We start from the raw sequence: 24,142 nt of genomic DNA on the forward strand, positions 1-24,142 counted from the left end.
CTTAGCATGTTGTAGTTTGTACTTGTGGGTAAACTATAGGATTAGAGCCGCTATAATGTATACACTTTTAACTTTTTTAAAAAAAAACACGGCGAAGGAGTGGAACTTGGAAGAGCTTCCAAGGAGTGCGTATGGTTTATCAAATCTTTCGACTCTCCCCAACCCCAAATAGGGATATGACAAAGGAATCGGTTATACTGATGATACTTTCTCAGTTTGCACCTATGTTGTTGCAAACGATTGGTCAGTTACCATGGTTATGTCAGTTATTCGATCGGTTCTCATTAAATATTTTTTGAAAAAAATCAGCCATTCGATTGGTTAATCATTCAGTTGGATTTTTTGAATAATTTTCTTGCAGCCCCAGTTTGCATTACTCGTTTTTGTTGTCCTTATTTTGTATCCTAATGAAGATGAAGAAACGTAATACTTGTGGATGCAACCAACTGATGTTCCATTCCATCATCGATCCCATCTAGTAAATTTGACACCTGTTTGGGCATGAATCAATTTCCCAAAGCTTTTGCCTGTATTTGATCTTGCGACTTGCTTCGAAGGAACTGGTGTGCTGCCAGGGCATCTCAACTGCGGCAACTATATAATTAACTCATGCAAGAAAAACTAATCAGCAAGCAACAACAACCATCAGGTAACAAGTAATTCTAGCAAGGCTCAAATATCGTGAGTTTCTGGTAAACCATACAAAATTCAGGAGTATGTTTAAATCTTCCAAATAAAAAGCGGCGGCCAGCATTGTTGCATAGGATTTGTACTGCTGTACTGAAGCTAATGAAGAATCGTTATTTTGAAGCTATGAATACAAGGTGGTAAGGAAAAGCATAGGATTCATTCTTCCGCAACCGGTGCTGGTGAAGTATCCAGACCGGTTAAGGAACTCTCTTCACTGTTCATATCATTCTCCTGCACTAAATTTCTCCACAACCACAAAACTTGCATCAACCCACCATTTGCGACATGCATGAGAAATACCTGCATTCGTAGAGAAAAACAGCTAGAGATAAACTTAACAAGGATGAAGAAGCAACTAATGCCCACAAGTTGCGATTCTGAATTCTTCTCCTGCCAAAACAGTAAATCAATTGTATAATCAGCAAGTTGTGTGCGATAGGAGCATAAAATCAAGAGACAAACAAAGTTGGTCGTACCTTTGAGCGATGAAACAGTTCATGTAATGTCTCCTTCAAAAAGTCAGTCATCAAGCAGCCGACAAGGAGACCTATAGGTATCATCAATTCTTGGCTTCTAGCAATGGAAAATATGACATCCGCTATCGAACTAAGAATGAAGAATGAAATAAAGGCCCACTTCAATACTTTCTTGCCAAGAAATAGCAATTGTTCCAACAGTATATTTTCAGCTTTCTTCCAAGGAAAAGTTTTGACCGTGCTCGGGGCAGTCTCCCATAACCTCTCCCTTACGATATTCAATTGCGACTTGATCTTATTAGGATCACTGAAATATGTCATTCTTACTTTCATAGAACACATTGGGGAAGCTCGGTGATATACATGCGATTGCCTATAGATTTGACAGCCCTGATTTTTAAACAGTTTAATCTGTACCAACACAAAAGACAATGTCACAAGCCAGTAAATCATTTTTGTTTCCTAGAGAAACCAGCAAATCATACACTTGCAAGGACACCGAGCATCATTGAGCATGCCGACAAAATTCGACTGCATCACAAATTTGTAGGCTCGAGATAAAAAAAAAAGCTGCTATTTTGAATCGAAATACAAAAATTACACATAATCCTGCACAATTAAAAGTTCAACTAGCAAGGATAATAATGAATCACAAACACTTAAAGCTTCAATCAGAAATCAGAAATCATTGTGCTCCATCTGACGGATTATTTTAAAGCATAATACACAAATGATTGTGTAATCCTGAACATTGAAGCAAGAACAACAAGAAATCAAGCAACAATGCAACAACATCCGGATTATAGATAATCAAAGAGAGCTCCATATAATAGGCAACCTTTAACCGACTTAAGCAACTCCATTCGAGTAAAAGTGGTTTAAAATTATGAAAAAATGATCGCTTTCGCAGAAATTGCAGATAACGAGAGCGGTTTGCGTTGAGTTCATTAACCAAAAACATACACAGTAACGAAAATGGGAGAGGCAAAGAGGGAATACCTGAAATTTTGGATTGGAAGGAAACACTGCGTACGCGGGAAGCGCCATTGCGACCGTTAGATTCCTTTATTATTTTCGTTTTCTCGGGTCATCGACATTTCTCCATTTCTCTCCCATTCCACCTTCTAGGGTTTTCGCAGGAGGAAACATATGGACATGGAAGCCTTGGGCCAGCTGGGAAGCTGCTGGACCGTGTTGTAGCCCAAAAATGAATATGGGCCAACGAAGAAGTTGTCAACCCATTAAGAGCCCTTCTAGGGTAGCGGAAGTCCACAATATTAATGGGCCGAACTAGTAAACTCCATCGAACAATACAAAGTTCGCTAGCCCAAAATAAATTTTGAGCCTCGTCACTACTCAGGTAACGAAGTCCATAAGATCCATTGCGGTTTATCAGTAAAACTCCACCGAACGATACACAGAAAATTACTAGGTTTAATTGGTGTGGAGAATCAGACACAAGGGCATTGTTTCTTCTGGATGCGGGTTACAATTATTTTAATTAGAATGGGATACAATTACACCCAAACCCAAAATTATGTTAAATCATAGTTTAAAATGTGTTATTGATTATTTTCGAGTGTTCATAATGTTAAAATATAGTAGATTTTGAAAGCAGAAAAAAAACACTAAACCCTAGAACCTTAAATTTTTAATCCTAAACCCTAAATACCAATTCTTAAACTCTAATATTTTTGAAGAAAAAATTATTTAATATGATTTTGAGAGATGTAATAAATTCTAACTAAAAACCCCAACTCGTTGTTCCTCACTTCCTTTTGCTTAGCTTCTATTAGTTGTATTTATTTAATAGGAAAATATCTTATAATATTTAAAATAATTTATTAGTATCGTCATCAATCCCACTTTTTGACTAGTGAATCATATGCTACCGGCGGCTTCTTCTCCTTGGAGATAGAATAACAAAAACTACACCACCATTGACAATTATTAAATTCATTCGTCTTTTGTGTTTATTAATTCAGTAAATTTAGTTATAATAAGAACAAGTTGATGAGGTCTAAAAGTAGGACAAAACTTGAAAGAATTTATCATGTTAGTGAGTGTCATACTGTCATTACATAAGAAAAAAACAAAAAACCAATAAATATTATATTCGAATTATATTATAATATGTACGTATAATTGTTCTTGATATGGATACTTTAATTATTTATTGCCTGAAATTAATATAAAAAATTAAAAAGTAGTGACAGAAGTGGTTTCTTGGAGACACAGGCCCTAATCAGGGTTACTTTATATCTAGGGTTTTGGGTGTCTATCATGGTCATGGAATTTATAGAAAATGGAGTCAAATTTTGAAATGTTAATTGGTTTTTTGTTACAGTCCTTTTGTGTTTTGCTTCTTCTTCTGCAGGCATATTCCTTCTCACTTTACAGATCGTAGAAATTTGTTATAATGAGCTTATAGTTTTATATATCTATACATTACATACATGAATGTCTTGGGACTATTGGTAGCCCCTAGCTAGCTAGCATTTTATCTGCCAGAGGTTATGGGTTGTGCCTTTCAGCCTTTCTGATTTTTAAATTTTAGTATATACATGTATATATATAACCAGGATATCCGGGCATATATATATATATATTTAGATTTACACGACTTGTGTAATGGAAAACAAATTAAGTTACATGAGAGTATGTGCATGGACATATATATGTGGGGCATAAAATTACCAATAAAATATGATGACGTGGCGGGTCAACACAAGAGAAAGTGAACCATTTTTAGGGCACCCCAGGAGGACTAGAGACCACAAGATATTATACTCTCTCCATTCTCTTGATAGACACTGAAGTGTGAGGGATTGAGATTGACTTGAGCATCGGTGGGTTTCTGATCGTCATTGTGACTCAAACATGCTTCTCATTTTGCAAGGCCTATACACAGATGGAGGGACTGTGAAATTTTAGCTTTTTAGTACCAAATTCTGTTATTGACTGACTCTGTCACGTGACACGACGTATAAGTTAAGCTTAACAAGGATACATAGATTTTTGTAAATAATAGTGACAAATTTTATTTATTTTTTTGACTTTTGAGGGTAATATATTTGTATATGACTAAACTAATGGGGTCCACATTTTGAATATATATATATATCTTGACAAAAACAACCATCAATTTTCGAAATATGTCAACTAATTTTAACAAATCATGACGATGGCTTACCAAACAATGTTTTGTCAATACCAAAGACATTATGTTATCATCTAAAACTTTACACAACTGGCACCAACTATAGTTAGTCCATGTACTTCAGGTCAGCCAAGCATGAGTGCTTAGTATATGCATTAAGCAAGGTAAACGTAGTAAGAGTACAAAATCATGCCATATATATAGCTGCTCAAATAACCACATTCGTAAATTTTTTAAATTTACGGGTTTCTAATCTTGGTTATTGGATCTGACCAACGACTGAGATTAAAAGTAATCAAAATACCCAACTTGCAAAATACCCACATATATTTTCATAATCCTTTTCAATCCCATACTTTCTACTAATTTTCTCGAAATCTCCATTGTCAGATCGTTGACTGCCTTAGCATAAGACTCAATCACATTCCTTTGATCAGCAAAGACAAAGAAATGTAAACAGTGCTATTATCCTCAAACAAATGAGTCCTAATTCTTAAACCCTAATAAATGTTTTATGCCCTACCAATGGGATTCTACGTGGTTGTAATCCTAGCCAAATACAAAACCTAGAGACAAATTGACTCCCCAAATGAACAATTTTTTTTTTATTAATTAACTTATTACTTGTTGCCCAATATTCTATGATCTTCTCTGAATAGTCCTTCTACTTCGACGCATTGAGATTCTATATATGAATTAATTTGTGCTTAATCATAACTTCTATGAAAGGAAGCATGAAATGCCACACGATTTGCTGGAATAATGACTGTAAGTCTACATGATATATCACGACTTCCGATAATGAACTTGCCCAGATCACACATTCACAGATTATATATATCAAACAGAATAATGGCTGATGGACTGCAGAATATATGTGACCGAACAAGGGGAGATATATATGACTGGGGAGTTTCTGTATGTATACACGCAGATCGACCTGTGAGGGTACGTCGTTAATATTCATGTTTGGAACCCATACGCACCCAAAAGCTTAAGCCATTAGGTTCTATGTGGAGATCAAGATTGCTTGTTATCATAAGATGTGGAGATCTAGATTGCTTGTTATAGATACAGTTCTTTATTAATTCGACTGCATAGACATATAATTAATATAGAAAATTAATCTAGACTCTAATTAATTACTTCCTAGCTTGTCTTGGCTATAATATACATAGAGCCTAATTAGGAACATCCCATGGATATAATTATTCTAAGCCAAGTCTGATTAGGTGATCAAACACATTGAATGTCACTAGCTGGTCCTGAATACCAAATACCAATTAACCAGAAAGCCAGGAAAAAACATTTCATGGATTAACACTGGGCAGCAAGAACCAAAATGCAATAATATAAGGAAAACCCTAGCCTACTTGTCCAAGCTTAAATTATGTCCAAAATTAATGCCATAAGACATCAATTTTGGTTTCTTCTATTAGAGATTTCAGCGATAGACATAGGGGTGGAAAAAATATGGGTCCTGAGTCGATTCTGGGTGTGACAACATCAGGATTTACGAAATATTTACATGTCTAGACCCTAACCGAATTGGATTTCAAACGTACTTAATTGATCAAATCCTTATTAGCATATATAAAATGATTGTAATTACTTTATATACATACATACATACATACATACATACATACATACATACATACATACATACATATATATACATATCACTAAACTAAATCCTTTAATTATTGCAGAATGCAACACACATCAAAGCATGTATTCACTCTACAAGGTAATTGAACTCATTAAAAAGAAAAATTATCGTCAATAAGTAGGCTTACTGAATTAGAGTTCCAGAATCATGAATATACCAGTAATTAAATTAAGCAAATTGAGCATGGCAAAAGCAATATTTAATACATGCAATTGAACGAGTTTAATTATTAGGGTTTTCTCTGAGATATTTCTCACACAACACGTACAGCTTCCTTGTCTAAAGTTACAAATCCCCACATATATATCATCAATATATATAACACAAACTATTAATGGCCACTGGAATACCTCAACTGATCACTAGAAGCACCTTCTTGGAGCAATATCTGTGGAGCTTGAACTCCATTTGAAGCCACTGGAGGAGGAAAAACGAAGGAGCTCATCATCTGATCACCCCAAACTGCACTCTCAATAACCCTATTATCATGTCCAATATTTTCGTTGTACAGAAACTCCAGGTTTTGTTGCTGATTATTACTGAATACCATATGGTTCTCCTCCTCACATCCCACCGGAAAAGAACTGTTTTGGCCTTGCAACATATGCAAGCCACAGCTGCTTGACCCATCTGAACTACTGTAATATTGATGATGATTCTGCAGAAATCTGTTATTCATGCCTTCCAAGGAAACACTAGAAGAGGGCATATTATTCAGCAATATTGCCTGCTGCTCCAAGAATTGTTGATGATCAAGATTTGGGAATTGAAAATTTGTGCCCTCATGGATTAATACTTGATCATCATCATCAGAAAATCTTCCCCCAAGTTTGGTAAGCAGTTTCCTTATCGAAGCATGGTCATCGTCATCCTTGAATGGTTGTTGTTGTTCGTAGGGTAGTATAGGAGCCGCCATCACAGGGAGTTGTGGCCAATAAGGGGTAATGATATTGCTGTCTTTCTGCTTATTTTGGAGCAGGCCTCCCCCTCTACTACGAGCTTCTTTGCGGTGCTTTCCAAGAAGCTTCTTCTTCAGCCTTGTGTTCCAGTAGTTCTTGATATCATTATCTGTTCTTCCTGGCAACTGCGCTGCAATAATAGACCACCTGTATAATTCACACAAACGTACAATTACGTGAGTAAAACTGATGGCGTTTGTGAAACTAAACAGATAAATTAATGATGGAGATCACAGCCTCTCGTATCCTAGTTATCCCAGCAGCTCATATCCTAGTTAGCACAGATGAATATACCTGCTCCCAATACTAAGATAGAGGCTGCAAATGATGTTATCTTCTTCTTCAGAGAATCCACCATGCTTGATGTTGGGGCGAAGGTAGTTTAACCATCTAAGACGGCAGCTCTTACCGCATCGCTTAAGACCTGTAGATCATAAGAAATATATCTTCTATGTGATCTGAGTCTGATTCTGTATAAGATTAAACCAAAGAACGAAAGAAAGAAAGGTAGGTACCAATTTTTTGAGGCAAAGCAATCCAGTTGCCTCCAGTGCCACGCTCTTCGATATATGCTTTGAGCTTGGCATCTTCTTCAGATGACCATGGCCCTTTCTTCACATTCGCTTTGTCGCAGCAAGGAGCTCTCCCCATCCTTTGCTTACTTTTTATGTATCTGTGTGATAAATATATATATATATATATATATACAGCTAGAGAGAGAGAGAAAGAGGAGAGAGATCACAAAACAGGAACAGTAACAACAATGGTTTCCTTGCAGACTGCAGAGGCAGGCAGATGAGTGTTTATTAATTTATTGAAAGGGGTATAAATTGAGGGAATTGGAAATATATGGCAGAAGAGGAGAAATAGGGTTGGGTAGTTACATTATAAATAAAAGAAGAAAATAAGCTAAAGGGGGTATTAGATTAGAGAGTTTTTTACTGTCAGAGTTTCATTCTTTGGTAGGTGACCAAACAAATAACCAACAAAAGGAGAGGGATTATAGAAGAGGAATTGACAATCCATGCCAATATAACTGGGCGAAAGGGTCCAACTACCCTACAACACGTACCCCTTTTTACATACCTCGATAGCAGGAAATTAGGAAGAAAAAAAATAGTCAACCTGAGTTATTACTCCACGTGATAACTTGAATTCAACCAAAAATTCAAAAAATCCATATGGTATATGAGATACTCCTTGATTATAAACACACATGGATTATAAACACACATGGAGTAATGCTCCCTTGAGATCCAATATTTTACATGGTTTAGGAATAAAATGAGGATTATAAATTAGAGGTTTCAAGCATTTTTCTCAATGAAATTCCAAGTACCCGTATTCACTTGTAAATAATGCTCACTCTCACTACTCTTATTGACCTGTAAATAATGTTGTATCCACCTCTACTTTGATATCAATCACTCAAATTTCTCTTCAAAAACCTTTAATTGTGGCCGGAACTACACACCCGAGTCACTAATTAGAGTGATAAGGATGGTGTATATCATTTTGGTGATCAGGGTTCCAATCACAAATCCTCCTCTCCGTTTCAAAAAATATACTCCCTCCGTCTCATTTTAATTGTCTTCTTCAATTTTACACACAGTTTAAGAAATGTCATCATTCCCCTTTAATTTGACACTTATACCCTCATTTATTGAGTTGGTTGTTGAGGTCTTTTAGCTTTTCAATTTAAGGATAAATAAGGGTAAAATGAGAAAAATGAATGAAATTAGTTTTAATTAATTGTAATGAATAATTCATTTTGGGACATTCCAAAAAGGAATAGAGGACAATTAAAATGGGACGGAGGAAGTATATTTCTGGAATTACTTATTGTGAATATCGATTATGTATATTATATATGTGTGTGTGTGTGGAATTATTAATGGACCTACATGTTTGAAAAGTCCATTTTCTTTTTGACAATCTATGCCCTGTTTACAGCTGAATCCTACTTTTTTTCTCCAGGCATTATATTATCTTACTATTTACTGTTGGATGTGAAATTAATTAACTATATATTAATAATTCCTAATCATGAGTTTAAATTAAATAAATCATAAAACCAAAATTTATTTTCTTTCTAACTTTTTTTTGCCCATTTGTTTCTCTTAATTAGTTTGTAGCACTAAACTCTAACAATCTGAACCACAATGCTATCGAGCAAAACCACTTATTTGTCTAAAGATGATCCATTAATTACTATAGATTAGTCTATAACTACCGTGGTAATGCACGTTGACTAATCAAACAACGACAAACGTCAAGAGTCAATTAGAAAGAGTAATTGTGAAGAAAAAACAATTCCACAAAGGTCAACATAAGTAATTGGGTTATGTGAAGGTGAATATCGTTGATTACAGCTAGGAGGATTATCGGACTTATTTTCGGATTGTAAAGAAAGCCAAAGAGAGGTGACAAGGACATTAATTGCATCAATATAATCTTCTCTACACTACTTTTTTTTTTATATAACTAAGAACAACGCTATCAAACTTATCTATTTTGGATAATCAAGTTGGGTCGGTTGGACCAAATAGGCAGCGCTTCTTACAGATAAATTGAGACGAGGTGCAGCGCAAAATCAAAATGAGATAGATCTCATTAAGCATTGAATCACGAAAACCTAACAAGCATATATCTTTGGCTGAAGTCGATAACCGATTGGGATATCCCAACTTGGTTTTCTCTGCGTTGCCCCTAAAGGAGTGAAAAGACAAGCTAATTTGTGGCTTAGAATCCATAAGAGTAAGACAAATTTTACATTTCTTTCGTTCTGTCAGTCACTATATATGTAGTATATCGACAAAAAGACCTTGACCAAATTACATATGAGTGGATGTCAAAAAAGTTACTTAGCATGCATGTGCATTGAAGAGAAGTTTCCAGCTTAAATTTTACTTCGTTATCAGAATGTCACCACTAATGGTACATGCACCCCCTCATGCTGACCACGGCATTGCAAGCTAATTATTAATTTAATGGTTGGTATGTGGTTGTTCGATAGAGATCGAGCGGTGACAATTAACCTTCCATGACTAGCGATTGACAAGGACCAGATTATATGAGAATCCAATGTCAATATCCACACCACCACATACCAAATTTTACGATTTTACTACAAGCCACAATATGTACGTGGATTTCATGGGTAGCTTTAATCACATTCTGGTTTTTTCTAAAAATATCCCGTCAACTGATTTTTATAAGGGATTGTCAACTTAGATTGGAGTGTCTTTAGAAAAAACCGGGGTGTGACTAAAGCTACCCGGATTTCATGCTAATTTATGGGCTTTCGCTTGAGCCCATTAAATAGCCCAAACTGGGAAAAAAATTGTGGCGGTGTCCAGTATCCCAATTGACAGGGTTTTAGGTTACGAAGGCCCTTAATAATGGGCTTCTGATATTGGATCCACAAACGACAAGTACAAGCCCATTAATATAAACTGGAGCCCGTTAAGACAGCCCAAGCCGAAAAAGGGTAGCGTAACTAGCGTTATCCAAGTTGGGCTAGGTATTGCCGGTTTAGCAATTAGCATAGTAGTGGATCCAGCAATCAGCAATGGCCGCAATTCTCCTACGCTGGCCTCTGCTACTTGGGAGAGATAATGGGGCATAGAAACAAGACCTTCTCTGAGTTCTCTCCTTGGAACACAAGAATACCTCCACGGTGTTGCTGATCTTCATACCCCTGATGCTGTAGCGGCGGCTGAATCTGCAATTTCTGGGCATCAATCGGTAAATTCCTGTTCTGAACTCTACTACTTTCTTTCTATGTGCTTAAGAAAAGGATTAGAAAGTTTGATTGGACTTTAATCTGATCAACTTAAAGTCATTCCCAACTATTGGTGAGAACTAGAATACCCTCCTTTCAACATCCTAATTGCATTAGTCACCAATAGCTAGCCCGTATCTTGCAAACATTCTGTCAAGTTCCTTCTGAGTTCATGAAAGGTAAGAGTAAGAACGTATATTATGTATATTTGCTCGTCGGGATCATGTTACTGTATGCTTCTTACATATACCAGAAACAATAGATAGTTTAAATAACTGTACATACTTTCCACTATTTACTGTAACAATAGATATGATTGCTACGTTCCACTACATTTTAGTGGCTGCTGCTGTATTATAGCAAGGCAGTTTTTACAGTTTCTTTTTTGGAAGCAGTTTTTACAGTTTAAAGGGACCTTAACAATTGTTGGGTATTTCAGGGCAGTGCTTCATGCTTTCCCTGCATAAGTATCTCGTTAGATCTCGATAATCCAGCCCTTCTTATCCTCAATGAGACCTGTTTGAATTCCCATTAGAGTCGAGCAGAGCTCCCGGCTGACGGATTGGTCACTCACTTTGTATTCAATTCTGCATGGTCGGACATTCAGATATTAGAGTATGCAAAGTTAGATGTTTTCATAATTTTTCTTCTTAGGGCCTTCCATGTACAATGCAAAGAGCCAAAGATGAGACAGTGACATATTCAGTTACCTCTTCCCCTGGTATGTGATGCTGCAGACGGAAGCCACAGTTACAGCGGTGCCAGTGCAAAAGACTTCGTCTGCATCAACCAACTCCTCGACGGGGATGGTACGTTCATTGACCTGAACAAGTTTTAGGGAGAGTTTAGAATTATCCGACAATTTATAACTGTCTGAAATGCACTATTTATTTGACTGGATCATGTAAGGTCGTGATTGAAACAATCGGGATATTGGGTTATTTATAATAAGATTTAGTCACCTGATAACCTTGATCAGAAGCGATTTCTAAGATGCTTTTTCGAGTTACACCTTGCAGTATAGTGCCAACAGCAGCAGGAGTGGATATCACATTGCCCTGGGAAGAGCAAAAATGCATACATGTGGTGTAATAAACTATAGTGTCTAAGCACCAACCAAACAAAAAGAATTCTGACAATACCTTCACAATGAAAATGTTGCAGGAAGAAACTTCCTCTAGATTTTTCTTGTTTACCGAGTCTAAGTACAACACATCAGAAAATCCTCTGCTCTTTGCTCTGCTCATAGGTTGCAGAACCTATAAGATAAAAGTGCATGTCATCAGATCTTAAGTTCTCAAGCAAAATATAAAGGAATTCTGCAGCTTGTTCAGCAACTCTAAACATCACTCACCGGTGCATAATTAGTGATGGCTTTTACACCTCCAGCCCCTCCGCAAGTTGAACGATGATACTCATCCTCCACATATAAATTTAAGGGTTTCAAACCCTCCTGTATATAGAATGAAAAGCATATAAGTTCTCTGATATACGAATGGAAGAGGCGAGGCAAGGTTTATTAGGAAAGAAACACACCCACCTTGAAATAGTTGCCTACAGGGGAGGCATAGATGAGGAATGTGTATTCTGGTGCAGGAGCCAAACCCAATATAGGTCCACTTCCCATTAACAGAGGCCTAATGTACAGGGTTCCTTTTCCTGGAGGAGGAGTCTGTTGGCAATACAGAACAATTTGTATACATTGTAAGATGTTTTTTCATTCATGATTCAACATATTGAGCTGACATTACTTGTACAAGATTACTATAGAAAGAGATAATTACCCAACGTTTGTTAGCCAGAGCTATTTGTTTCACTGCATCGACGAATTGTTCGACAGTAGGGCAGGACATGCAGAGCCTATCAGCACCCATCTTCATGCGAATGGCATTTTGATCTGGACGAAAGAGAAGCAGCCTTCCATCTTCTGTCCGATATGCTTTTGTTCCTTCATACAGTCCCTGTAAGACAGTTTCTCGAGTAAACAATGCTTACTTCTTTCAAAAAGTTCAAAACTTCAAACCATAGTGATGGCCTAACTAGTTATCTCTCGAGAGTGGGCTTGTCCTACTGCCGGGCTCATGCCCACATGAGTTCATGTCAAATCTTACCTGACACGAGTGTGGTGCGGGCGGTTCTAGTAGCCTACAGTTTCTCAATTTGTTTTAAAAAAAAAAGCTCAAGACTTCAAGAATCAAATATGTTAATCACAGTTTCCTTGCCTGCCCATAATTCAGGACGCCTGCAGATGGGCTTAGGTCGATGTTACCATAACGACTAAGTTGTCCACCTTCAAAAACTCCGTCTTTGGTACTTCTCATGGTGTACATGTAATCGGCAGGCATCAACCCAAACCCAAGATTATCCCAATCCACATCAGCATACTCATCCTCACCAGGACTTCTATCACCCACAACAAACAAAAAAACAGGTCAACATAGAATTTCTTGCCACATCAGCATGATATTTGCATGAAAAGCAATATACCTTGTCAACGGCTTATACTCTGCTTGCAGAGAAGATGCTGCCTGTGATGCATAATAACCTCCAATCTGGAAATTTTAAAAAAAAAAAACACCAAAGAAAACAAGAATCGAGGGCTTAATGAATGAACCAAACAAACAATCAATCAAATTTTTTTTTTTGTAACCAGGAAGGCTCCCAATCCAATGGTCACTTTGTGACCCTAACCTAGTTTTAAACCTGGGTCTAACTACCACAATCTACCACAACAGACGTTTTATATCAAGTTGAAATCCGTGTGGTTAAATGGGCCGAAGACCCAGAAGGGCTACAAAGCTCATTGAATCAGGGAATCTCTAGAAAATATTTCAACTAGTATCAAACTCCCGACTTTATGCAACTTTAACCTTAGGTAACCAACTAGGCTAGGGTCTAGTAGGCTATGGTCTAAGTTATTCAAGCAAACAAACATGTTCCTTGGTCAAATTACACACCATCAAACCCGGAGATCTAATCAACCAATCACACCCTCATCAACACACACAGACTATGACCAATTCAATCTCTTCAAATTATGTCTTGATGGATTGCGTAGCCAAAGAAGAAAAGACCCAGGAGGCAAGTTTTAGAGACCAACCTTGTATGACGAGGAAGAGCCAACTCTGAGGGACTGGACCAAATTGCGTAAACAAGCACGAGTTCTTCCCATCATGGCTGCTCTGGTCTGGAACTAAAAATATCAGAAAAACAGAGGAGGAGAAGACAATTTCCAGAAGCGAATCACTGTACGGAATGACTCGAATGAGCGAATCCTATATAAATACAGGCACCATAAAATAAATCACGTTGTTTTATTCAATATTCACTGTCCGTAACAACGATTGACTTGAGAGATTATATGGTTTAAAAAGACTCTGGATATGGATATCTACTGGTTTTGTAGAGCAATAATATTATTATACAGATCCTATTTTCAGTTTTAAGAGGTCATTTCACACATCTCAATGCACTAGATTTGCATCTTACATCATGCCACGTCAGAGACAATTTGAGCCGATCTGATCATCAGCCGTTCGATCTGTTAACAATCAGTCCTACATCGATTGGAATACATAATCATGTGTGACTTATAAACTCAAGTCTATCCTTTAACAAACAACTAGGCATTCTCCTAGTAAGTGAGTTGGGCTTGGCCCATTTGTTGGGCTTAAGAGAAATAAAATCGTACAGACTCAATGTATCCACGGAAACTAATAAATCTAAAGCGGACAATATAATTGATTGTATGAGGGGTGTGATTCTGATTATTGACCCCGAAATCGGACAACACTCAAGTTCAACTCCCTATGGTCTATTTAATATCTACTACAACTTGTCAGCATATTTGGGTGCGCTCAGATTTGAACTTTACAATCCCTCAATAATTCTAAAGTATAAAATTTCACATTAAACGATCAAACTAAAACAAAATAATTTCACGTCATTGTCTCCTCACTTCTGTGAATTTCAGATTCTAAAATTCAAGTGGAATTGTGTCTTCATTGCATATAATTGAAGCTTTCATGATCTGCTTTGACTGGTTGAAAATGGAACGATGACGTGTTTGTATGTAGATAGGTTAAAGTGCCAAAGATTGGGGATTAGAATGAATGTAAAGGAGATATTTTTCCAAACTTTGACATACATTGTCCCTACAGTCTTGAAGATTCTGGTTTGATTCAAGTTTGGAGAAGCGATGGCATGTTTTGTCTTGTAGGGGGTAAAAAAAAAAGAAAACATATTCGTTATGGGACACATCTCTGTTTAGAAAAAGCTTCTAAAGCGACCACCCATTTAATTGACAATATATTGGCATGGACCAATCCATATAAGCTTCTCTCTCATTCTCAAACTTAGATGTTCCTGGTTGGACTTTTTCATAGGATTTGGATTGATGTCTACTTTGAGGTGTTCGATTCTTGTGGATATTTAGGTCCACACAACTTTGTTTTTTTAGAAAATCATTCATCCCAATAATGTTCTCGTAAAAACATGCTTAATTGTGGAGTTACTACGAGACGTGATTCATCTCCTCCAAGAAAACACATTGATTAGGGTAAAGAACTGAATTTATCTATATATGTTAACACTCACCGTCCATTCGGAACTCACTTCTGTACAAAACATAAGTAAGCACTAATCAATTAATTAATGATAAAAATAGCACCTAAAGATTGGGAATTAGACTGAACATAAAAGGAGATATTTTTCCAAACTTGATATACGTTGTCCCTACAGTCTTGAATATTATGGTTTGATTCAAGTTTTGAACAACGATGCTCTGGAGGAAAACATTGAAGGTACTCATAGGTATGTACAGTTGAGGAGGTTATTCCTCTGTATAAGATGATAGAAACAAGACAGTTTCAACTAATGACGTAGGCAGTTCCAACTGCTCCAATATTGAAGGAGGTAGCGGTGCCGGTTCGGACAATAGTTATTACAGAAAGTTATCAAGAGAGACAACTAGTGTAACTGTACCTAACTTGTATAACCGCACTTAACCTCCTTACTATAAATGCAACATATATCATTCAGACAATGGAGGAAGACACTCACTCACTACTTGAATAAAATATCATATCTACATGGATTAGGTAAATTGTCAAATCACATATATTTTTGCGTCTTTCTTATTTTATACGTTCTTTCTACATTATTTTTCTTTCGGTGTAAAACTTTCTTCGACAGATGTCATGTTTTGTCTTCTAGGGACAGATATATATTCGTTCTGGTACACCTCTCTTTTTAGAAAAAGTTTCTAAAGCGACTATTTTTTTTTTTGTCTTTTGTTTTATTAAGTCATCGTTTTCACATGTTGGGGCACAAAACTAATTGACAATATTAGTCTGCACCATATAATTTCTATTGATAAACGACAACAACTCAATATCCTTTAGATAGCCTACTAAGCCCAAATCCCACCCAATATGTTAATTGGACCAAAATCTTACACAAATCACGTGGAAATGATAGCCCAACTTAGAATCGAATTTTCGACATCAGACAAAATTCTTTCCAAAAGATAACCCAATTGGGCTATTGCGGAGTGCTTCCATGGACCAAAGGGCATGAGTTGGACTTTTTCATCAAGTGTTGTATTATTATTGATGAATACTATATGCACTCCATTTTTAACTAAATACACTCCACTCTAGTATATTTTTGAAGGGTTAATAAGGTGTACTTAATTCAAAATGGGATGCATATAGTACTCATCTTATTATTTGTTGCAAGGATTTGGATAGCTGTCCGAATGCCATATTTTGATAGGCATATCTCAGCTTACTCAAATCGCTTGACAACAAAAAATAAAAATAAAATAAGAATTTATCATCAATCCAGGGCCAGACTGCTGCTATCTATTTTATTTTGTGGAGCATGTGCATCTTCTTTTCAAAATATAAAAGGTTCTCAAGACCAAACCGATACTTTGCAATGAATTCCATCATCATCAGATGATACTAAACAACACGTTTACAATATGAAGGATTAAGTATCTATTTCAATGGTCCAGCCCTTCTTATCCTCAATCAGACCCCTTTGAATTCCTACAAGATTTGAGTAGAGTCCCGAACACACGCACCCACCACCTGTTCTGAACTCAATTCTGTACAAAACATAAGTAAACGCTAATCAATTAGTTAATGAGAAATATGGCAGTAATGCATGGCTGTTACTCGGGAAATCGCGGCTATATATGGTTGAATCATGTGATGGAAAGTAAAGTTGCAAGTCATGAGACTGATCAGTAATGCTTACCTTCTATCCTGATATGTGACGCTGCCTACGGGAGCCACACCGACGGCAGTTCCAGTGCAAAACACTTCGTCAGCATCGCTCAATTCGTCGACTGCAATGGAACGTTCCTCTACCTGGCATAGATAGGGAATACATTCCAAATAAATTGAGGAAAAACAAGGAGTAGATGTTTGACTACATTGATGCACAAGTACAGTAAGAATGATAAAAGTCAGGTGTGCTTCATGCTAAAGAAAAAGAGTCACCTGGTAGCCAAGATCGCGAGCAATTTCGACGATGCTTCTCCGAGTGACGCCAGCTAAAATAGTTCCATTTGTAGGGGGAGTCGAAATAACATTACCCTGTGATATACACTTCGATGGTGAGCCAATTGGGAAGGCAGACTATTAAGTAACGAGTTGTACAATTGTTACTGGTTCGTTAATTAAACTAGAGAATAATATGAATGAACGAGAAAGGAAATTCGTTTGGATATTGAATGATACCTTTACAATAAAAATGTTGCAAGCAGAGGCTTCTTCCAAATATTTTTTATTTACGGAGTCAAGGTACAAGACATCTGAAAATCCCCTGCTTTTTGCCCTGCCTAGCGCTTTCATAACCTACCAAAAAAGAAACGAGAATTTTACATGTTTCGTATCACATGGCTTTGCATATGCCACTCTCGAGTAAATCATGGGATTGTTAGAGCCTGTAAGGCTTATTCCTTGTGACTAGTTTAGTTTGGTTAGCATGGTTATTGTGGTACAAGTTATTGTGTCTATTTTGATAATTGTGTTAGTGTTATTAAGTCTAGCTTGGTCAATGTCAGTGTACAACCTTGACCAAGGTTAATTTACTTTATGTGGCTGTAATGTAGTCTCTAAACTCTTGTTTCTGTAATATCGTGTAAGGACAGACTGTAATGAAAAAACAGATCTGTTTATGGTGGATGTTGATGTTTGTTCTTAGGGTTCTCTTTTGCTTTTAAGTCAAGGCATAGAAGTCCATAATTGACAGGGATGAAGCCAGAATAAGAAAAACTTCAGTTTCAAACTCTAAAAGCGAAGTGATCACCCACGGGAGCATAATTCGAGATGGTTTTTACGCTTCCAGTTCCACCACGAGAGGAGCGGAAAAACTCTTCCTCTACATACAAGTTCAAGGGTGCCAAACCTTCCTGTATCCAAAACAGGAAAAATCACATTACATATAATCATTCTATTGACATCCAAGCTAAATCAAGTTCCATTAGAAATAAAATGCAGAACCCACTTTGAAATAGTTGGCAACAGGAGAAGCATATACGAAGAATGTATATTCCGGTGACGGTGCCAAACCCAATATCGCACCGCTTCCGATCAACAGAGGCCTAATGTAGAGGGACCCTTTCCCTGAAGGAGGAACCTGCTTACGGTTTTTGGCATTATTAGCATACATTTTGTGAAAATGTCGATTCACATTCATCCAAAAGGCTATGGAGAGAGGATCCTTACCCAACGCCTGTTAGCGAGTACGGTCTGTTTGACAGCATCAACAAATTGATCGACAGAAGGACAAGGCATGCACATTCTTTCGGCACCTACTTTCATTCTCAATGCATTTTGATCCGGTCGGAAAAGGAGAATCCGCCCATCTTCTTTTCTATATGCTTTTATGCCTTCCAACAATCCCTTGAATGCATATATCAACCTACATTAGTCTTTCTATCCTGATCTAAACCCTAAACCCCTGAATCCTTTTTAACAATAAAAAATTGTACAACTTACCTGTCCATAGTTTAGAACTCCAGATGCAGGACTAAGCTCAATGTTCCTATACCGACTAACTTTTCCTTGTTCAAACTTATCATCATCTTCAGTGCATTTCATTATGTACATGTAATCGATCGGCACGAGGCCAAACCCAAGATTATCCCAATCCACATCAGCATACCCATCCTCACTGAAAAGCATTACCAATCAAAAAAGGCAAAAAGCACAGAACATATAAAAAATTAACAAGTTGGGGGAAAAGACAATACAAATCCAGTGCATCATTCACAAGCACTCAAATTACTGTTTTAAGTATCCAAGAACTACATAGTCACATTTGCATGTGCGTTTCACAATATATAAGACTGGGTTGAAACCCGCACAGATAGGGATCCGGAAATGGGACAAAGCTATGAAATTAGGATTCCACGAAGAAATACCCCTGGTTGGTTCAAACTCCTGACCTCAGGCATCATACTCTCTAAGTCCGGAGAAATAACCAACTAGGCTATCGCCAAGTGGTTACGATTCACGACCCAATAGCCCATAAAGCCATTTCATGCAAAAGAACCGCAAATGCAAAACTTCTGTTCATGAATTTTCCTAACACAAACTAACATTGACAACCAAGCATTAGCAAGAATCATAAAATCATGAGATACCTGCAATCAGGTGATTCCGACACTTGCTGTAAAGATGATGAGGCCTGGGATGTGTGCCAACTCTGCAAAACATTCCGATTTAAATCGATATTCGTTCAAATAGATTTCAATCTTGCAACGAATAGTTGACAAGACAACGAACCTTGGTCTGAAAAGGACCAAATCGCAGAGATCGAACCAGACCACGCAAGTGTTGAGTCTTGCAAATCATGGCCGCCCCTTATTATTCTTCTGACTAAGACCCCGTTTGTGATTTGCGATCTAAAATGGCCTAATATATATATATGTAAACCAAGGACTGAAGAACAGAGTGAGAGCAGAGAAGAGAAGAACACCTCGTGACATTACTGCTGAGCAGGTGGAGGATACAAATGTGGACGAGTACTTCAATGGCGGGTGGAGCCAATATACACACACTTGTCAATAATGATTGAACACGTAACCCAGTTTGCTGTTTAAGTATGTGTGACCCACCGCAGACACAATCATCCAAAAATTGGTAAAAATCTTGCCATAGGATGAGACATCTCTCTCTCTCAAAATGCCTGATCAATACTGATCTGGACATTAGTAGTTGCTAGTCAATGGATATGGAGACATCGGGATAGGGGGTTGGAATTATTCCAACAATTTCACTCTATCTCCATCATCCAATGCAACAATACATAGATTTGACAACACTACACTTAATGCATTCAATGATTCCACCATCCAATGCAACAATACATAGATTTGACAACACTACACTTAATACATTCAATGATGGAGATGAGATGGAATTGCTGGAATAATTCTAACAAATCCTTTTCCGGAAACATCATATAGTTCATTAAATAGGGGGACATTTCATTTGATTCGGGGCATGGGGCAACATGCTGGATTGTTGAGGTTTAGGGTAGTGTGCCATCTCTGTTTTGGAGTGTAATTATTATGTGTGGTGTTTAAAATGTTACTCCCTTCCCTCTGTCCCATTTTAATTGTTCTCTATTTCTTTTTGAAATGTCCCAAAATGAATTGTCCATTTCAATTAATTAAAACTAATTTCATCCATTTTTCCCCCATCTTACCCTTATTTATCTTTAAATTGAAAAGTTAGAAGAGCTCAACAACCAACTCAATAAATGAGGGTATAAATGTCAAATTAAAAGGGAGTAATGCACTTTCTTAAATTGTGTGTAAAATTGAAAGGGACAATTAAAATGGAATGGAGGGAGTAGAATATAATATATTCAAAAAAAATTTGTTGTTAAATTCCAAATTCTAATTTTTTTTCTCTAGTAAATGAGGAACATGTAGTCCAACATGTCCTTTAGATAATTGAGTGGGTGTAATGTTCGAGCATTAGAACATCTCGTAATACACTTACAACAAGTAAGACTAGATCGAAATTCATATGGTTAGGGGTCTTGATGCAATAGGTAATTGGTGCAAAAGACAAGCCTAGTTGCACTCCAATCAATCAGTCATACCCGTTAGTCAAAATGAGCCCATCAGAGAAGGAGAAAATCTCTGATGTTATGTTGTTAAGAAAACCTCTCGCTAAGGGGTGAGTCCTTGTTCAATAAAATATTAGAGAGTGATTCTCTAGCACTAATGTGTTTATTGCAAATTCTATTCTGGTTGTGATTCTCTGTGCTAGTTGGCATTGGTCTAAAAGAAGGCATAAACCTCGGGCCCTAGAATAGCCTACACTATGCTGACAACATGTAAGATTGGGCTGAAGTCCATGTAGGTAGGGGTCTGGATGTGAAACAAACCCATGAAACTAGAATTTCAAAAAGAATCTCAACTGGTTGGTTTGAACTCTCAACCTTGGGCACCGTAAACCCTAAATCCGAAAAGATAACCAACTATGCTCTCTTCAAGTGGTTTCTTAAATTCTAAACTTTTTTTGACGAACTTATCTAGTTGCCCACCAGATAACTGGCTGATAAACCCAGAGCCACATGGAAGACTCGGCAATCCCCATGAACCAGTTAAGACCTGGGTCGAGGCTTATGCAAGAAAATAACGATGGGTGACATTTGCACACGCTGAGCTGAGCATTAACTCATCTCTCAAATTGTGATAATGCAAATACCCAGGGGACATGAACTCATGACTTCTCGCTTGCGTTAAGAGTTACCATGATCAAGTTAACAATCTCAGCCAGTGACTCTTTTTTTTTAAATAAGCTTTGTATATAAAAAGAGGAAATTTACTACGAGGGGCATACCCCCAAGAAAAGTATAAGGCATAAAAGCCAACACAAAGAAAACCAAACAAAGTAGCCCACGGATCAATTAGAACCGGGAAACTGAAGATAGCAGAAGCACAAAACACAGGCCCAACAGCCAAGATAGCCCAGAAAAACAGGCAGACAAACGGAAGTCCAAACTCTAAGAGTGTGTTTGGATTAAGGGATTTGGAGGGAAGGGAAAGGAAGGGAAATAGAGTTTCCTTCCAATTCCCTTGTTTGGATAGTTTATTAAAAATTAAGGGGAGGGATTTGAGGGGATTTGGGAGGAAGATTTCATTTAATTTTTGTTAAAATTCTTTCTCTCCAAAATGAAGTCATTTGGAGGGAAGAGATTACTAATTAAGTCATTTGTAAGTTAAATATCTATTTTACCCTTGTACATAATATTTTAACATAAAAATAAGAATAAATTAGTAAATTAAACAAATTTTCTTTCCTTCTTTTTTTTATCTATTCAAACATGGGAGAGGGAAAAATAGTCCCCCTTCCCCTCCCTTCCCTTCTCTCCCCTTCCCCTCCATTCTCTTCCCTTCCCCCAAATCTCTCAATCCAAACACACTCTAAATCATAAAATATAAACCATACACTTTTTTTTGGGTAAGTTATAAACCCTAAACCCTAAATCATAATCAGTTTTGGCTTGAATGTAACTTGACCATGTGTCTTAATTTGCACCCCCCCCCCCCCCCCTCATGGAGAGTACTCTTGGTCTAGATGTTAGATGTTCTTGGCTGTCCTTTGTTTCTCATGGTCTATATCGGTTAAAGGAGAGTGCTTGTGGCTTTTTCCAATAACCAAAACGGAATGTCACGTTTATATATATAGATATAGATGTGCATGTATATATATTACTATATATATTAATGCAGAAACTGTACATAGTTGAATAAATTTGAAAAGATAACAAATCATATTATAACTAATTTGACTTAATTAAACACGATTGCCACATGAGCTTCTGGTGGAGTTGTATTAGCAGACTTTGTTTGACTTGTATTAGGAAACTTGGTTTGACTTGTTCAAGATAATATGGCCGACCGTCTAGCCCAAATGAGCTGCATCGATCAGAGTCCATCTCACATAATAGTGGCTCGACTCAACTCAGTTTTATGAAGGTCTCATTGGACTTCGGCCCGATCTTGCGTAAAGAGTTAAAGTTGAACTTGTTTGCTCATTTTCAACAGAGCTTCATTGAAGCTACCATTCTGCTTAATTATTATAAACATCTGGCAAGGTTGGTTATGTGATTCCCATCAGAACTTACGTACGTCCTGATTAAAAGGGGAAGAGATGTGTATCAGGGAAATTCAAACTCTATGAAAAAAGTTACAGGAAATCAAAGATCAAACATGGATGCCCAGGGAATCAGTCCCTAAAGCAATTAAACTCGATCTATGAAAAAAAATGTAATCACGGCGACGGCGATGGCGATGGGGATGGTTTAAGCAACGAATCAAAATAGATAGTAACAAATGCAAGTGCATTGGACGTAATCTTCAGCACACGATCCACCCGATCAAACACATCCTTCTTCACCTCTGCAATATCCCTGACATCCTCAAGCTCGTCTTTACAATTGTCCTGGTACGTGAAGGCTGCACTCATCCACGTCTCGACGTTGCTGACGTTGAATCTAAACCCTGGAGCTCCTGGGTCCTTCCCCATCTCCCGCATCTGCCCTAACGAATCACCAATCTCCTCCGCCGCGTCGCTCAGAAAGCCGACGCAGTCTTTGATTGGAGTTGCGTCAACTTCATGGGAAATATTGGACAGGTAGGCGGCGACTCCATGGACGTAAGAGTGCGTGACGGATACGGCGACGCGGGCCAGCCTAGCCGGATCTGATTGGACGACTCTGGCATAGCGGGAGAGCGTCCTGAAGCAGAGCTTAGGGTAGTCTGTTGAGTTGCAGCTTCGACGGATGTAATCTGTGCCGGTGGAGATTGATTGAAGATGGAAGGGAAGGAGTGTGAAGAGGAGTGAGAGGAAGAATGCAAGGCGTGGGAGTGGGAACCAATTCATCCTCAATGGCCGCTGGTTTTGTTTGTTCTTTTAATTAGTCTGATTATTAAAGCCTTAAATAAGGACGAACGTACGTTTAACATGCATAACAAATTTACGTGTAAAGCGGCTACAATCAGATGCCGATCACACACAGTAAATACCATGATTGATTTGATTTAATCCTTACGTAATACTAGTGATCTTCATTTATGTACGTGTATATATATGTATGTATATGTGTGTGTGTGTGTGGATTACACAGACAGAGTTGAAGCAATATTTGAAAAATTATGAAAGCTAGATCCAAAGGGAAAAAAAAAAAAAAGAAGGTTTGAAATTGTTAGGGACTTCTTGTTCTTGAGAGGAGGATTGTGATTGACAGAGCACAGATGAGATTAGTAGATGACAGAAGATCTGAGGGTTAGAGCCTTAGAGGGAGCCAGAAGGAGGAGTGGAGGGGATTTGGAGGCTCCACATAAAGCACTCTTTGTCGTAAGGT

General features: G+C 37.5%; 5 protein-coding genes across 5 annotated transcripts; all 5 read right to left on the reverse strand.

Annotated features, from left to right (window-relative positions):
* Window positions 1–644: 644 nt before the first annotated feature.
* Window positions 645–2,309, reverse strand: LOC120009600. The gene is made up of 3 exons (XM_038860254.1): window positions 2,166–2,309; window positions 1,167–1,577; window positions 645–1,080 (listed from the first exon to the last, which is right to left on the reverse strand). The coding sequence occupies exons 1-3, from the start codon at window positions 2,211–2,213 to the stop codon at window positions 847–849; spliced, it is 693 nt and encodes a 230-aa protein (XP_038716182.1). The 5' UTR covers window positions 2,214–2,309; the 3' UTR covers window positions 645–846.
* A 3,841-nt stretch (window positions 2,310–6,150) lies between these two features.
* LOC120009797 (transcription factor RAX3-like) lies at window positions 6,151–7,804 on the reverse strand. Its single transcript, XM_038860502.1, has 3 exons — window positions 7,473–7,804; window positions 7,252–7,381; window positions 6,151–7,104 (listed from the first exon to the last, which is right to left on the reverse strand). The coding sequence occupies exons 1-3, from the start codon at window positions 7,606–7,608 to the stop codon at window positions 6,330–6,332; spliced, it is 1,041 nt and encodes a 346-aa protein (XP_038716430.1). The 5' UTR covers window positions 7,609–7,804; the 3' UTR covers window positions 6,151–6,329.
* A 3,151-nt stretch (window positions 7,805–10,955) lies between these two features.
* LOC120008930 (branched-chain-amino-acid aminotransferase 2, chloroplastic-like) lies at window positions 10,956–14,070 on the reverse strand. The gene is made up of 10 exons (XM_038859316.1): window positions 13,842–14,070; window positions 13,229–13,293; window positions 12,964–13,144; window positions 12,526–12,702; window positions 12,282–12,413; window positions 12,096–12,194; window positions 11,884–12,000; window positions 11,704–11,799; window positions 11,452–11,564; window positions 10,956–11,328 (listed from the first exon to the last, which is right to left on the reverse strand). Exons 1-10 carry the CDS (start codon window positions 13,914–13,916, stop codon window positions 11,217–11,219), a joined length of 1,167 nt encoding a protein of 388 aa, XP_038715244.1. The 5' UTR covers window positions 13,917–14,070; the 3' UTR covers window positions 10,956–11,216.
* Window positions 14,071–16,576: 2,506 nt separating this feature from the next.
* Window positions 16,577–19,786, reverse strand: LOC120009023 (branched-chain-amino-acid aminotransferase 2, chloroplastic-like). Its single transcript, XM_038859450.1, has 10 exons — window positions 19,543–19,786; window positions 19,401–19,462; window positions 18,754–18,928; window positions 18,481–18,657; window positions 18,260–18,391; window positions 18,066–18,164; window positions 17,491–17,607; window positions 17,251–17,346; window positions 17,006–17,118; window positions 16,577–16,853 (listed from the first exon to the last, which is right to left on the reverse strand). The coding sequence occupies exons 1-10, from the start codon at window positions 19,609–19,611 to the stop codon at window positions 16,736–16,738; spliced, it is 1,158 nt and encodes a 385-aa protein (XP_038715378.1). The 5' UTR covers window positions 19,612–19,786; the 3' UTR covers window positions 16,577–16,735.
* A 3,146-nt stretch (window positions 19,787–22,932) lies between these two features.
* LOC120009825 (pectinesterase inhibitor 10-like) lies at window positions 22,933–23,844 on the reverse strand. Its single transcript, XM_038860537.1, has one exon. It carries the CDS (start codon window positions 23,659–23,661, stop codon window positions 23,050–23,052), a length of 612 nt encoding a protein of 203 aa, XP_038716465.1. The 5' UTR covers window positions 23,662–23,844; the 3' UTR covers window positions 22,933–23,049.
* Window positions 23,845–24,142: the final 298 nt, after the last annotated feature.

The sequence above is a fragment of the Tripterygium wilfordii genome, chromosome 11 (genome assembly GCF_013401445.1).
Source record: "Tripterygium wilfordii isolate XIE 37 chromosome 11, ASM1340144v1, whole genome shotgun sequence".
Lineage (NCBI taxonomy): Eukaryota > Viridiplantae > Streptophyta > Magnoliopsida > Celastrales > Celastraceae > Tripterygium > Tripterygium wilfordii.